Below are 14,518 nucleotides of genomic sequence, written 5' to 3' on the forward strand. Positions count from 1 at the left end.
ATAGTGTGATATGGTAAGCAAGTGCTGGACACAGTCCTGCAGACAAATGCAACAGCTGTTTTGTGTGTGAGTGTGAACATCTGGCAAATGAACTCATGTAGATGTTGATTGTGGCACTACCTATCCATCCATCTGAATATAAAAATAGCCTTAAAACATAACAACAACAAAAGCTTCTCTAAAAATATACAGGATTTCTGTTACCTGCAGTAACAGGAAATCACTTCTCTCTCTCACCACGAGTTTTAAAGATGATAAAATATGTGAGCTGTAATCTTCCCTGCACAATCAGAAAATCACTGATTCAGTGGCAAAAACCCACAGTTTTCACCTCAGAAAATACATCAGTTGAACAGGATGAGCCTCCACTGCAGGTCCTCTGTGGCCCTCTTGTGGAAATGTGAAAAACTATAGTTGCCATACGACGGCATTATCTTCATCATCTATTAATGTATAGGGAAATCAAAAGGTGCTCCCAAATTACCTGCATACAACAGATAATCATGAGTGCCGTCTCTGGTCACAAGTTTATCTTTTTTTTGTAAATATGGCGGCATTGCTCACTGTTCTTCATCCTCCAGCATATTGTGTGACACAAGATGTCAGACTTTCAGCTGTGCAACATAAACGGAGCTTATTTTCATAATCACTGGAGGTGGTTTGTCAATACCTGTATTGACCAGTAAGGGGAGCCATGTTTCTTTCTGGAGATGTGAAGTATTTCTACCTGAGGATCACTGGTGAGCACATGAAGAGGAGAACACCCTGTTCGAATGAACCAAACAGCAGATACAGAGAAGCACTCTGTAAAATTTCTCATCAGAGTGCATACTGTGTGTCGTAAAAGTTTATACAGAAAGGTCAGGGGTCAGAGGTAATCAATGTCGTACTCTTCAGCATGATGCTGGGCGTAAAGAGATTAAACAGTCCTAATCAAACACTTTAAAATGCTTCAGCAAGTTTCAGCAACAAAGACTCAGCATGGTTCTGAAAAATTCTCAAAACAATCAGATTTCAACACAACGCCCGCCGTCTTTCACTGCCTTTTGCTTTGAAGAATACTAAAGAAGACTAATAGACAAGTTTTTCATGCAGACATGTCGGATCTCCAAACTTAGAATTGAATTTGTGAATGCACATCACTAATTTCAACATTGATCAAAATTTGACTGCATGATAATTAAAACAACATCAGGTCACCAGGGACAGAGTCGATGACTGCATTTTGATTCCCTATTTGTGCTGAAAGTTTCATTCAGAAACTCTGATGTGGTACTGATTTCTTACCATGCTTGTTTGTAGGTGATGCAGTATGTATACATGTGCAGGGTCAATGTGGCTCCTGAAATGCTGAAGCATCACTGGAATTTGTCCTGACAATTTGCATCTGCAAGAATCTTCAGATGTATTAAATGTTTGAAGATGAAGAAGAAACAAAACAATTTAAACAAAAATGGTCCTTAATGTCTGCCAACAAGTCTCCATGTTTATCTGTGAACTTGACAATCACCACTGATTTGGACTGTGATTCATTAAACCATACAGTAGATAAATAACAGCGGCGTTCACAGCAATATTCCACAGTTATCACAGAGGATAATAAAAATAATGTTAACAATGGTAAAGAGAGGAGCACATTTGTTAATGCTACTCTGCTTCGAGGTTACAAACATGTTCATTAACAAATTAAAAAACATTATCATACAAAAATGCAAGCAGTTTACTAACAGAGAAAGGAAGTGATCTTAATTCATTCTAACATAATTGTATTATTAGTTGTTGTTGTCCAGAGCCGAGCTTGATAAGCTGGACCCAACAGTAACAGACTCCTGTTTAAGTTGTCTGCTCTTTCCCACCAGGATGCCCACATGTTTGAGGCCACAAGGGTGCATAACGCAGGAAAAAAACAACAACTAACCAAACCAAACCCCCCCAAAGGAAAAAGAGGAAAACTATCTCACAAAATTGACTGTTTGTGTGTCCACAAAAGAATCAGTGTAATGAGACATTTTCTGGTGTTTGTGTTAAGAATCCCAGAAAGGGCTGTTCAAATGCTTGTTTAAAAAAATGAAAGTCTGTAAATAAGAATACAAAAAATAAAAAAAAACGACCAGAGCCATTGTTATTATGCTTCCGCAACAGTGATAACAATAGATGAAGGCATTGTGTTTTTGGGTTGTCCATCCGTTCACTTGTCTATTTGTCGGTCCGGTCATTAAATTCTTGTAAACGCAAGTTCTTATAAACACATCGATGGAATTCCTTCAAATTCGGCACAATTGCTCACTTTGATTCAATAATGAACTGATTACATTTCGGGGGGGCCAAAGGTCAACATGCATTTGAACACAATGATGAATTGATTAGGTTTTGGTGGTCAAAGGTCACCGAGACCTCATGTCCTTCCACTTTTTGTTAATGTGATCCCATAACTCGGAAACAGAAGCAGAGATTGTGATCATATTTCTGGTCCACTACTACTACTGCTAGTAGTCTTGGGTGTCCACCTTCAAACTGTGATGATTGTATAGATCTTCTGTACTGTCGGGTTGAAGACGTGTGTGATGCTTTACAATTGGTAGCTTCTTTGCAACAACGTGCATATTTGAGGCCTTCTCTACTGTCGATCAGCTTTACTGGCCAAGAGTGTAAACACATAACAGACTTTTAAAGAAGGCATTGCGGTTTGGAAGAAATGAACAAAACAAAGGTTTTTAGTGGCATTAGGACTGAAAAAAAATAGCAGTGACCTACTGAAGCACAATGTGAGTGATATTGTTTGAAAGTCAATATCCATTTTTAAATCCTCATGGCAGACAAAAACAGGTTACATGTTGCTCATGCAATCATTTCATGAATCATCAGGGCTGCATGAGAGTAAGCTTTGTGGAGCTTCTTCACAAACCTGTACACATGTGCACTGCTGCAGGTCTCCCTCACACCAAGCTGTGGACATGAACTATGGTGAAGAGCCAGGTAGGTGAGACTGAGAGATTCCTGTTTTTTAATATTCACTACCTGTCAAGCTGGTGGAATTGAGATGGCTATACCTTCAAATGATCACATTAAACACGGGTAATCAAGGCAGACGTTTTACCAGCACTAAATACCTAATGTACGAGGTAGGTCTTAAATAACAATTAGTGTAGAAATGGAGGAGGGGTGATTATAAATTCCTTTCAGGAAAGGGTCTTGGCTGTAAGCTGGGAGGTGGCACGGAGATCTCGGGGAGTCATGCGGTTCTGAGATGGGGGGGCAGCAGTTTTTGCAATCAGCGTTAAATAGAACAGTTTTGTGCCTGTGTGATTGTCAAGTGGGCCATTACTCGTTGATAAGAGCACTTTTTCCTTATGTCGCTCTGATTGGGCTGAGCATGCTGCTCCCTCTCGCATGCTGTCCCAATGCAATCAGGCCCCTCTTTCACTGCACTGCCATTTTCACTGCTGTGATTTCCACCCAATCCCCCCTTTTGCCCCCCACCCCACCAAACACAACCTCCCCACCCCATCCCATCCCATCCCACCCCACCCCACCTCCGGCTCCCCACCTCCCCCTTCAGATACAATGAGTACCCATTTACAGCAAGGAGAAAAGGTCACGCCAAACTCGTGTCAATTGTAAACCACCCCAATTCGGACTGATTTCAATGAAGCAAATGAGCAGTTGCAACCCCAAAGAAAGCAAAGGTCCATGTGGAAGTAGCAAATTAGGAGATTTTCTCAGAGACTAGTCGGGGCCTCTCTCAGGGCCAGAGTCACCTGCAATCCTTGTTCTTACTGCATTTTCTATGTATCATCTTAAATTAAACTTTTAAAAGATAAAAAAAATAAATATAAAACTTTGCCACATGTTGCCAATTTTGCATCAATACAATGTGGGCTTAGATTGGATATACGTTCTTGATTGGAGATAGCACTAGGCACTCAAATGGCCTCGTGGGTCAGTGAGGATGATATATAAGCCTGTCATGTATTTGTATGCACTTATTTTGTAATGTATTGTATTGTTATATTGTACTTTGTTTGCTGGATTGTTTTCCTTTGTTTCAGGCCTCACAGTCTCTACTCATAAAATAATGAAAACTGTTTATTTTTTTTCTTTTCTTCTGACTTTTTACAACCCAAAATGTAGAAGTGTTGAAACAGGAACTTTTCCTTTAGACTTATACATTGACATACACATAGCGTGTTGGAAAAATAAAACTTATCATCACATGATCACACCCAACGTCTCTCTTGGAGGATTTCTACAGTAAATAAAGGGCAAGTGTAAATTGTAAAATTTGTAAAAATGCGGATAAAATTCACTGGTATGTCTCTTAAATGTTTTGCATTGTTTATTCTCCTGATGTATCAGCGAAGCTCACTAGTTCTTGGTTGCATAATGCACCAAAACTGTGGCCCCAAATTCTGACCATGACTACATTGGCATGTATACGTGTTGCTAATGGTCACTGACTCACCGACTACTTATAATACAAGACTACGGCGTATTTATAGAACATCCTGTATATAATGCAGCAGCCTCACACAGTCAAAGGTAAAGCAGGAAAGCAACAGAACAGGTTTGCGAGTATGTTGACACACGAGACGTTGTTTTTGTCTGGTCCACAACACACCAAACGTTTGAGAATTCAGCCGTGCAACGCTGAACATGAAAACATGCAACTGCTACACACGCAGATTTACATCTTTCCCAACATCTGTACTCATATCAGGCATTCTACAGACCAGTGATAAAAGACTTCCATGTCTGACAAATAATTTGCCTTTTCAAAATAAAATGCTTGATACTTCCTTTTGGCATCACCCCTCTCCTCTCAGCTTTGACCTCTTCATCTGAACTCCACGGTCCTAAATCAGTTTTTCAAACCTTCCCCTACTGGGTTTGAAGACTCCTCCAGTATGAAGGATTCTCTGTGGCTGTCTTAGTGAAACGTCTGCTCTGCAGTATGCAATGTTTGAGCTGTGTGATCTGATAAAGAGCATTCATAGCCACCAGGTGGAACAGGACACATCTCGATGGAGGCACGCTAACTCCTTTATCCCTCTGCGATGGTGCGATACGGACGCAGGCTCATGCCGGTGCAGGTTGGACTGTTATCCCGTCACAACAGCCAAAGACAGAAAATAGCCTCTTTCCTGTGTGTGTGTGTGTGTGTGTGTGTGTGTGTGTGGTTGGAGTGGAAAAGTGTGTGAGGGTTGATGATGGGTGGGATGGAGTGAGCGAAGGGGTTGCTTTGGTGAACGAGTGAGTGAAAAAAGACAGTAAGAAAGTGAGCAACTGTGTTTTCTGTTCTCTGGCTATTCTAATCCCTGTGAAATACCTGCATTACCTCTTAAAAAGAACATTTAGTGTCTCCTGTCACTGCTGAGATGCTGACTGAAAATGTATATGATTTGTATACATACTTAAAGCAGGCGGGCAACTTTACTTTCTATTTTGAGCAACGTGGTACGATGCAAAAAAAAAAAAAAAAAAAACACTCTGTGGGCCAAAATACATTAATGCTGTGTCCTAATTTTGATCCACTAAATTTCAAAGTTAAATACTGCCCTTTTCTCTTCATATCTATTTGACAGCTGTAACAGCAACAGGTCAAACAGGGCAGGAAGTTATTTTGTTTAACGAGCCATCACACTGTTAAATGCTCAGGAGGAGTCAGCTTGTTATTGGTTCCCTGTAGAGAATTGGCATTTAATGATAGTGATCTGGTTTTAGCCATTAATGATGGTGGGGTGATAATAACTGGATGTAATGCAAGATTTACGTCATAGAATGTTTGGATGTACTGTACATTGTTTTAAATGAGCTCATTTGAAGCTTTTTTTTTTTTTTAATTTGTTTTGCGTAATTTATTATGCTTAATGTGCAAGCGTGTGTTCAGGGTCTTACCAAGAAATATTTTTCTTTGGGTACAATATAACAATAAAACTTGGAAATATTTGATATACCTACAAACTATATTGTTGTATTTGTTATGGATTAAATGATCAAACTATGAAAAATGGAACTACAGCCTCAACAAAATGAATTGTACAGCCAAGTTACATTCTCATATTTTAATCTGGTTGTCTGTTCATCTGATCCACCGTGTTGTACTGAAATTAATTAGCACACATGAAGGCAGGCAGCAAACACAACCTGAGGTTCAGGAACTCACTCGGGGATGTTGGGTAGATCGTGGGGGTGGAAAGATCATTATTAGTAAAGCAGCAACAAACAAAGCATATTCCTGCTTCTCCAAATAATGTTGATTTTCTGAAGATTTAACAAAAATGTTCTCTTGTGAATTACAGACTAATCTAACTTCTCTGGCCATAAAAAAATGTATTCAGATAGACCAGGTGGAAAAAAAAAACCCCACCTGTTTGTTGAAGTGATTGGAAAACACTGCATTACATTTTTAATTTTTTTTTTTTTTTTTTTATCAAAATGTAAATACACTGTAACTTTAACATCCTAAAACTTCAGTAAAAGTCAGGTATTCTCACTCTGACAGGTATTAGACAATGGCATGTTTTGTAACAAGTAACCAGTGATCTCAAATAGTTTAATAAGAAATACAATACTGCCCTCAGAAATCTACAGAAACTAATCATCAAAACTTCCAGTCACTCAAAATTAGGGGTTTTCTCACGCACATATATATTTTTTACTTTCCCCCACTTTGCATTTGATAACAATCTGATATTCCCCCCCACACAATTTGCACAAACCCACACACACACACACACCAAGCCTATTTCCAAGGGGAGGCGCGGCCAGGAGGGACAAGAAAATATGAATTATGATCCGCCCTCTACAGAAGCAGCTCGGGGCACACTGACTGACGGAACACACGCAGGAATCCTGGAGGAGAAAGAAAGAATAGCAGCGTCTTTTACTTTGAAACTGGGAAGATTCTCGTGTCCTGGGCTCAGACAATGCGCTGGAAAAGTGAAGTAAAAGTAGAGTGTTGCGTTGTTAACGAGAACGATAACGGATCTCTGTTGTCCAACGATGAGGTGAGTGGAAAAGACAGACGCATAGTTTCTGATCAGCAGGGCGTTTTGGAGATTAAATAGGCTATTAGTCAAAATTGCTTTGCCAATTAAATCAGAGAGGGCCTCGGTCTGTCATTAAAGCCGGCCTTCCAGCACGCTGACAGCTCCGTATTTTCACTATTTGAAGAAATGTCAAAGAAAATCACCCCTCCCTGAATTCAGCAATTAAAACTCAAGTAGTTAATGAGACCTCTTCACCTTTTGGTTGCCCCAGGAAGACGTTTGTGGCGAACTTAGCCTTTTAATTGCTGTTATTAAATAAATCAATCCCCCTTTTCCCCCTGAGACCTCGCGCTGGTTTTCTGATTGACACGTGAAATTGGTGTGTTGGCTGGCTTTAACCGCAGCGCGCGCGCGCGCGCATAAAGCGAGCAGCCGCCGAAATCCTAAATTCAGAGCTCAAGAACATAATGCACATAGGATAAGTAGTAGTTCAAGTGTTGTCTGTTTTTGTAAGTAATAACTATCCTCCTGTTTTAAATGTCATCCTGGTAATCGCCGGCGTTGTCATGGTGAAAAGTGAAAGGCATGATATTTATGGGAAGGTGCAAGGGGGGGGCATTTAAGGCAGATGTGACCGTCTGACAAACCAGCATCCTCTTCCCGCCGTAGCTTCTCGTCATGTGCGAAGACTGCAAAGGAGACGAAGAGCTGCTAGGCAAATGCACTGAGGACAGGAGGGATATAATGGTAGGCTGATGCACGAATGAAACTTTTGATTTATTCTCAAAAACTGGGGGACCATTTTTGGACGGATAACGTTTTTTTTCTTTTCTTTTCTTTTCTTTTCTTTTTTTTTTTTTTAAAGTTGAAGCTGTGGACGGAAAAATGGCAAATTTCGGGAAATATCTCCAACTTTCCTTTTGGATATATCACAAATTAAGATAAACAAACAAAACAAAACAACAACAAAAAACCCACATTCAATCTGAAAGTAAAACCTTTTTCTTAACCAATAATTACATTTTTAAAACGTTATTCCCTCAAATTCCCGGCTTTTTTTTAATTTTTTTTTTTTTTAAAGGACTTGAATGAATCTGTTTTAATAATGGCTGAACACGTTTTACGATTTTTTTTTTTTTTTTTACAGGAAAACTTTCAAATAATTTGATAACTTGAGCAGAGTAAAGTGAAAATTTCAAAAGACAGAACAACTAAATCTTCGAGTAAGATGTTTCTCCTGGTTATTTTTTTTTCCACAATGTTTTGAACCGAGTTCAAACAAAGTGTAGAAGCGCATGCTGTACTGCAGGTTAGAGGGGGAGGTGTGTGTGTGTGTGTGTGTGTGTGTGTGTGTGTGGGGGGGGGGGGGTGGCTGCGTTCCTGTGCGTAATTTTCTAACCGCAGCCTGATCTCTCCAGGGCGCACCGGTGGAAGTTTTGGATGAGGACGCGTCGTCGCTGCAGGCGATGGCATCTGCGCCTCTGTTGGGGAGAACTGTGTGTGCGAGCTGCAACGAGGAGATAGTGGATAAATATTTATTAAAGGTAAACAAATGTGGTCCATTTTTTTTTTTTACGCGTCTCGTTGCGAGAATTACTTCTCATTTAACTATTCATCCCGTTCTCCCCCCCCCCCCCCACCCCTCCTTCCTCCCTCTCCGCCGGTTGCGTTTTGGGATTGATGTGTTTTGCTTGTTCTTACGCAGGCCTATACCTTCGAACTGATTGACTTTTTTTTTTTTGTGCTAATTCGTCATATCTTTGCTTTAGGTTAACGACTTGTGCTGGCATGTGCGCTGTCTGTCCTGCAGCGTGTGCCAGACTTCACTTGGCAGCCACACGAGCTGCTACATTAAAGAAAAAGAGGTTTTCTGTAAACTGGATTACTTTCGGTACGTGCATACATTTGTAGTAGAACTTATCAAACGGAAATAGAAGTTACCAAAACGAAATCTTTGCAGAAAATAACCCAAAATTGTATCAACTGAATACGCTTACAAGCTGTATCGGAAATCGATAACCATTATTATTGATAGTTTTTATTTTTTTTTTTTTTTTTTTACAATAATAACAAGTTGCAGGACTTGACATTTGTCCCTGCATTTTCTTGAGGTCATTTTTTAAATGGAAATGTATTTATAGTTAATTGCCAATAATTCATCACCAACGTTATTGTCTCAATCACATGGAAAACGTTTCTAAATGACATAGAAAAGATCGACGGATAGATTCATAGACGATTTCAGTGTTCAGTCGAGTAAAAGATTGTGTCAGGTGGAGACTAAAGACGAAAGCTTTAATTTGATTATAACTCTTAACTCTTTAAATTAAACACGTCATAGCCAATTTGTTTCCAAAAGTTTGTCTGCGAGTTTTGGCCTAATTCTGCCGAAACTGTGGCCTTAAAAGTTGCATTCAGCTGCGTCGGTGTCTAATTTGCTCATCGTGACCTTTTACCTGCAGAAGATACGGTACTTGGTGCGCGTGCTGCGGCCGGAACATCCACTCCACAGACTGGGTCCGCCGGGCGAAGGGCAACGTGTACCACCTGGCCTGCTTTGCCTGCTTCTCCTGCAAGAGGCAGCTGTCCACCGGTGAGGAGTTCGCGCTGGTGGAGGGAAAGGTGCTCTGCAGGGTCCACTACGACTGCATGCTGGACAACCTCAAGCGGGCCGTGGAGAAAGGTGAGCGGGCCTGCTAGGGGCTCGGTCGGTACTCCAAAAGAACACCTGGAATAAGACAGGATATACTGCTTTTTAACGTAAAGATTTTTTTTTTATTATTTATTTTTTTACATATAAAATGCACACCTGTCGTGGTTCTTTTTTTTAAATTTTTTTTTAAATTTTTAAATTTTTTAATATGAGAAACTTTTCTGGCTGCAGGAAACAGTGTTAACATGGAAGGAGCTCTGCCCACTGAGCAGGAGATCAACCAGCCAAAACCCTCCAAAAGAGCTCGGACCAGCTTCACTGCGGACCAGCTGCAGGTCATTCATTACCATCACTTACATGCATGCACGGAAATTTAAATGGTGACAATTAGGATTGGCTGAAATAAAATGTCAATTTAATTATTTATACATTCCCACTTATTTAAGGTGAGGGATGGAAGAGTCACTTTAATTATGGAGTCTACGTTTTTTTTGCTCATGCATAAATTCTGCTGAAAAATTCTGTTTCTTTTCCCATTTTTGGCCTAAAAACTTGCCAATTTAAAGGTACCAAGTCCCCAAAACAGTGGCCCCAGACTTTGAAAATGAGAATGAAAGTTAAATGAGTTTGAGTCTGGGATTTGCTTCTTGATGTAGCTCTCTGACAGACAGCAGGAGAGCAGCAGCACATTTCATTTATTTGTTTGGGCAAAAAAAAGCTAAAACAAATCTCTACTTAAAATACTGAAAAAAAAAACCATGTAAAAAAAGTGGCCTTTTTTTATACTGGTACAGTGTAATTACAGGAAAATCATCAATGAATTTAAGTCCAACAATATTATCAGGGAGGGTGTCAACACAAGGTAAAACTAAAAATACATTATGGGTTTCATTAACTATATATTTAGTAAATTATTATAATGAAAAATTCTGCAAAGGAAGAACAAATCTAACAAAAATACTGTTTTTTTGAATGATATTTTTGTGTAATGTTTCCTCTTTTTGCAATTTAAAGGATTATGTGCATTGTTCAGGAATTGTAATTTCAGTTTGGTTGTTATTTAACGTAAATTATAATTGATCATTAGTTGAGTAAGAGAAATGTCCAAAATTACCCAAAATGTTTACATTTTTGTTTGAAGTTATTTTTCATTATCTCTTTTATCCGTCTGGATTCCTTCCAAGTCGACAGACTCTATTTCAGACAAACTTGATCAGTTAGCGCTTATGACTGAGACAAAGGAAGCTGCTGGTCAAATCTCCTCTCAGCAGTCACGCATGTTCTCCAGTTCACACAGTTAACTTGTCTGTTATTTAACCGACCATCTTCTACCTGTGTCCACGCAGGTGATGCAGGCTCAGTTTGCTCAGGACAACAACCCAGATGCTCAAACACTGCAGAAACTGGCGGAGCAGACGGGTCTAAGTCGAAGAGTCATACAGGTCAGTGAGGGGTCGCTGCATGCAGAGCGAACAGGTGGTGGCAGGATGATCCTACGCCTTGGAAAGATGCAGAAGTTTCAACTTTTTAAAAAAATTTTTTTATTATGGGTGCATTTCATGTTAAATATGTGGAAACATTTAAAAAAAAAAATAATTTACACATTTCGAATTGTGAAAGAAAGTCTTATTTACAAATGTGGTGAATATATAAAAAGCTAAGTCAATATTATTTTGTACAAGCTGGTTAACGTCAGTGTGCACTGAAAGTAAGAAAAATGCTTTATACGGCTTCTTGTGAGACTAAATACATTCGATACATCTTGCAACAGACGGCAATAGTGGTTTCTACTCACCAGGGCAAACATAGCGGCTCGACTTTAACTCCTTGACAAAATGACAAAGGATGAGATTTTCTTTTGGCAGAGAGATAAAAGCGTGTAGGTTTACAAGCTGACACAACTACCGACAGTGCCCGTCTGTGTGTTTTGTGACAGTGGTTGCCTCCATCTTGGCGTGTTGTTTCAAATGCAGCCCCACAAAAAAGGTGTTTGTCCTGTTAACTCAGGTCTGGTTCCAGAACTGTCGAGCCCGCCACAAGAAGCACGTGAGCCCCAACCACACCTCCAGCACCCCAATGACCTCACTGCAGCCCAACCGCCTGTCCCAGCCCACCCCCACGCCCGAGGAGCTGCAGTACACAGCCTACGGAGGGCCGGAGGGGTCGATGCTCTCCGCACTGCACTCCTTCATAGACAGTGAGCGCAGGACTTTTCATGAATTATTGTGATTGTGCTTGGCATATTTGTTTTTAGTATTTGGCACTGATATTTGTAGATCTTGAGAGCTCACTACAAAAATTGAGAAATTTATATTTTGACAATTTAAAAAAAAAAAAAAAATTTATATATTACGGTAATTTCCCTGATGTGAATATTCTGCGGGTTAAATGTTTCTGTTAATGATTTGACACGGATGGCATTTGTCGGCCAACAACATCTTTTTAAGGCAAAATAACTCGGACACAGATGATTTACATGTCACCAACGTTCCAGGTCGACTTAAATATACTTTAACTTAAGTATTTCGACGAACAAAGGCAACAGTTAAGGTTGTCCATTATCTCCTGCTTTAGCAACTGATCTTTGGATCAGAAAATTAAACGGTCAGAAAATGCAAGCAGCATAAATGTAGACAAATGCAAATAAAGCTTAAGTTATTTGCGGATGATTTGAGGTTTTATTCTGGTAACATTAAAAAACAAAAGCAAAGTTAAAGGAGGAGACGTAAGAATTATTTTTTTTTAATAAATATCAGGGAATAAGATGAATATCTAAAAACTGATATAATTGCAATCAATAAAGAATCTTTAAGCAAAAATATGAGAGAGTTGGTTTGCTACCTTGTGTATATATTTGCACAATAGGAACTCACAGGAGGAAATGTAAAAGCTTTCACAAAATGGACATAAAAAGATGACCTTAATTAAGCTGTTCAATATAGAGATGTTTGTATATTTCAATAGAATTTATGGAAACATTTCCATTCTGGGTTGATATTTGATATTGTTGTAGTAACTGTGTTCTCTCTGTGTGTGTCTGCAGTTCACTCACCGCCATCCATGTTTCAACCGCTGCTGCCGGCCCACGCCATGACCTCACTGCCTGTGTCTCACGCCTGAGCTGCTCTCACTCACACTCACTCACTCTCTCTCTCTCCATTCACACTCTCTCTCTCTCTCTCTCTCACACACACACACACACACGCACACACACCTCACCAACGTTCGTATTCTGATCTCCATGGTAAATATAAGTTCATTTTCAGTGAGTCATAAAACCTTTTCTCTTCTTGAACTACGAGTAATTCATCAATACATGTTTATATTTTTGTTACGCAAACTATGGATGACTATGACTTACAGTCCTAAATGTACTGTATATTGTGGAGATGGAAAGGTTTCCGTGTACCTCATAGGATTGTGACACATGACATTATAGATTTCTATTTGTTTGTGTAGTTGGTGACAAAGTTTGACTGTGCTCCTCTAAGTGAAAGCCTGCAGACCCAGACTGTCAACTCCAGATGAAGATGAACTTGTTTGTATAGCAGTGTTGCGATTTAATTTATTGTATGTGAAGTTTGTTTTGAGAATAAATGTCTAATTTCACAAACCTTGGAGATGAGTGAATGAAAACCGACATCTCGGTGTGCAAATTTATAATTTAGGAGGAAAGCTGGAAGAAAATGTGCAGAGTAGAAAAACAAATCGTGGGTAAAAGCAGAGGTAACAAAACAGACTGTATTTATCTGACTGATGAACAAACACCAAGGCAATATTATTTTAAAAACACATAAAACTTTTATGGCTAAAATAAATATATGACAGGCATTAAAACTGTTGTGTGTCTGGACAAATGAGCGGCAGTAAATAAAACAATTTGGAATGTTACTCATCTTTCTATTGACAGGTTAGAGCACTACATCTTCAGAGTTAAGACTTTTAAGAGTTTGCGGTGAGAAAACTGACTCACATTTTACCCACAGAGAAGTTTAACTTGTGTCTACTTGTTGACTGTGGTTGACCAAAAGAATCTAATTTCCAGACATGGGAGGGAGGGGAAGGCATATAAAAACACAGTTTTTTACTTCACTTATCAGATCTTAGGTATTCACCCCGGTGTGTATGAAAGTAAACCTGAGCTACATGCACAAAAACACATTACAGTCAACCAGGAGTGTAGTAGTTATTGAGTATAAAAAGAAACAACATCATCCCCGATGTGTGAAAATCCCCACTGAGCACTACATGCATCGTTTCTTTTCTGTCAGATACACAAGCGGAGCTATTTTGCTTTTATTGAATGGTTACGTCGTGCGTGTCCCAGCGTGTTCAGCTCAAACGGGGGCAGAAGGTGTGTGAGTCTGGCAGTGCTGTCACTCCGAGGCACCATGAGGGCAGGTTCTCAGGTTTGACAAAAACACAACACAAAGACTCAAACATGAGTCACATCTTCAAGATCTAAAAGGTGAGCACCATTCTCAGTGACGCAGAATTCCAATTTTGAAAATGAAAAAAGGATGAAAAAAGTGTTTGATGTCAGTAAAATACGAGGACACAGTGTGAAGCGGCGTCGCTCAGTTATTTCATCAGTCTACAAAACTGCACCTCCTTTTGTGATGAAACTCTTTGTTCCCTGAATTTTGGCTCCAAAGGAAAAATCCTCTTCAGCTGCGCCTCACGGGATCTAATGAGCTAATCAAACACTTCATTTAACAGATGAATCTACACAACTCCATCTCTCACACCACTGGTTTACTAGTAACACAAACAACTCTGCAAACTGCCCCAAAAGCCCCACTTTGGATCAACAACAACACAACATGTAAAACATAAACATTTAACCCTGTTTCGAATGAGGTTCAGAGCATTAACC

The 14,518-nt window shown here is 39.6% G+C and overlaps 1 protein-coding gene across 1 annotated transcript; it reads left to right on the top strand.

Moving 5' to 3' along the window:
- Positions 1-6,819: 6,819 nt before the first annotated feature.
- On the top strand, positions 6,820-13,267 carry LOC138618931 (LIM/homeobox protein Lhx8). Its single transcript, XM_069695036.1, has 9 exons — positions 6,820-7,007; positions 7,659-7,736; positions 8,408-8,533; positions 8,759-8,880; positions 9,452-9,672; positions 9,874-9,977; positions 10,989-11,084; positions 11,650-11,839; positions 12,686-13,267. The coding sequence occupies exons 1-9, from the start codon at positions 6,927-6,929 to the stop codon at positions 12,760-12,762; spliced, it is 1,095 nt and encodes a 364-aa protein (XP_069551137.1). The 5' UTR covers positions 6,820-6,926; the 3' UTR covers positions 12,763-13,267.
- Positions 13,268-14,518: the final 1,251 nt, after the last annotated feature.

This window comes from Brachyistius frenatus, unplaced genomic scaffold, assembly GCF_029030835.1.
Source record: "Brachyistius frenatus isolate BFR_SWC_R1_liver_20210118 unplaced genomic scaffold, ASM2903083v1 Contig_18, whole genome shotgun sequence".
NCBI classification, from domain to species: Eukaryota; Metazoa; Chordata; class Actinopteri; family Embiotocidae; genus Brachyistius; species Brachyistius frenatus.

Excerpts from the sequence above, each read along its gene's own strand:
- LOC138618931 (XM_069695036.1), top strand. The coding sequence starts at position 6,927 with ATGCGCTGGAAAAGTGAAGTAAAAGTAGAGTGTTGCGTTGTTAACGAG. Across the intron at positions 8,534-8,758 it reads TGGATAAATATTTATTAAAG|GTTAACGACTTGTGCTGGCA; the intron begins GTAAACAAATGT and ends TCTTTGCTTTAG. Across the intron at positions 11,085-11,649 it reads TAAGTCGAAGAGTCATACAG|GTCTGGTTCCAGAACTGTCG; the intron begins GTCAGTGAGGGG and ends CTGTTAACTCAG.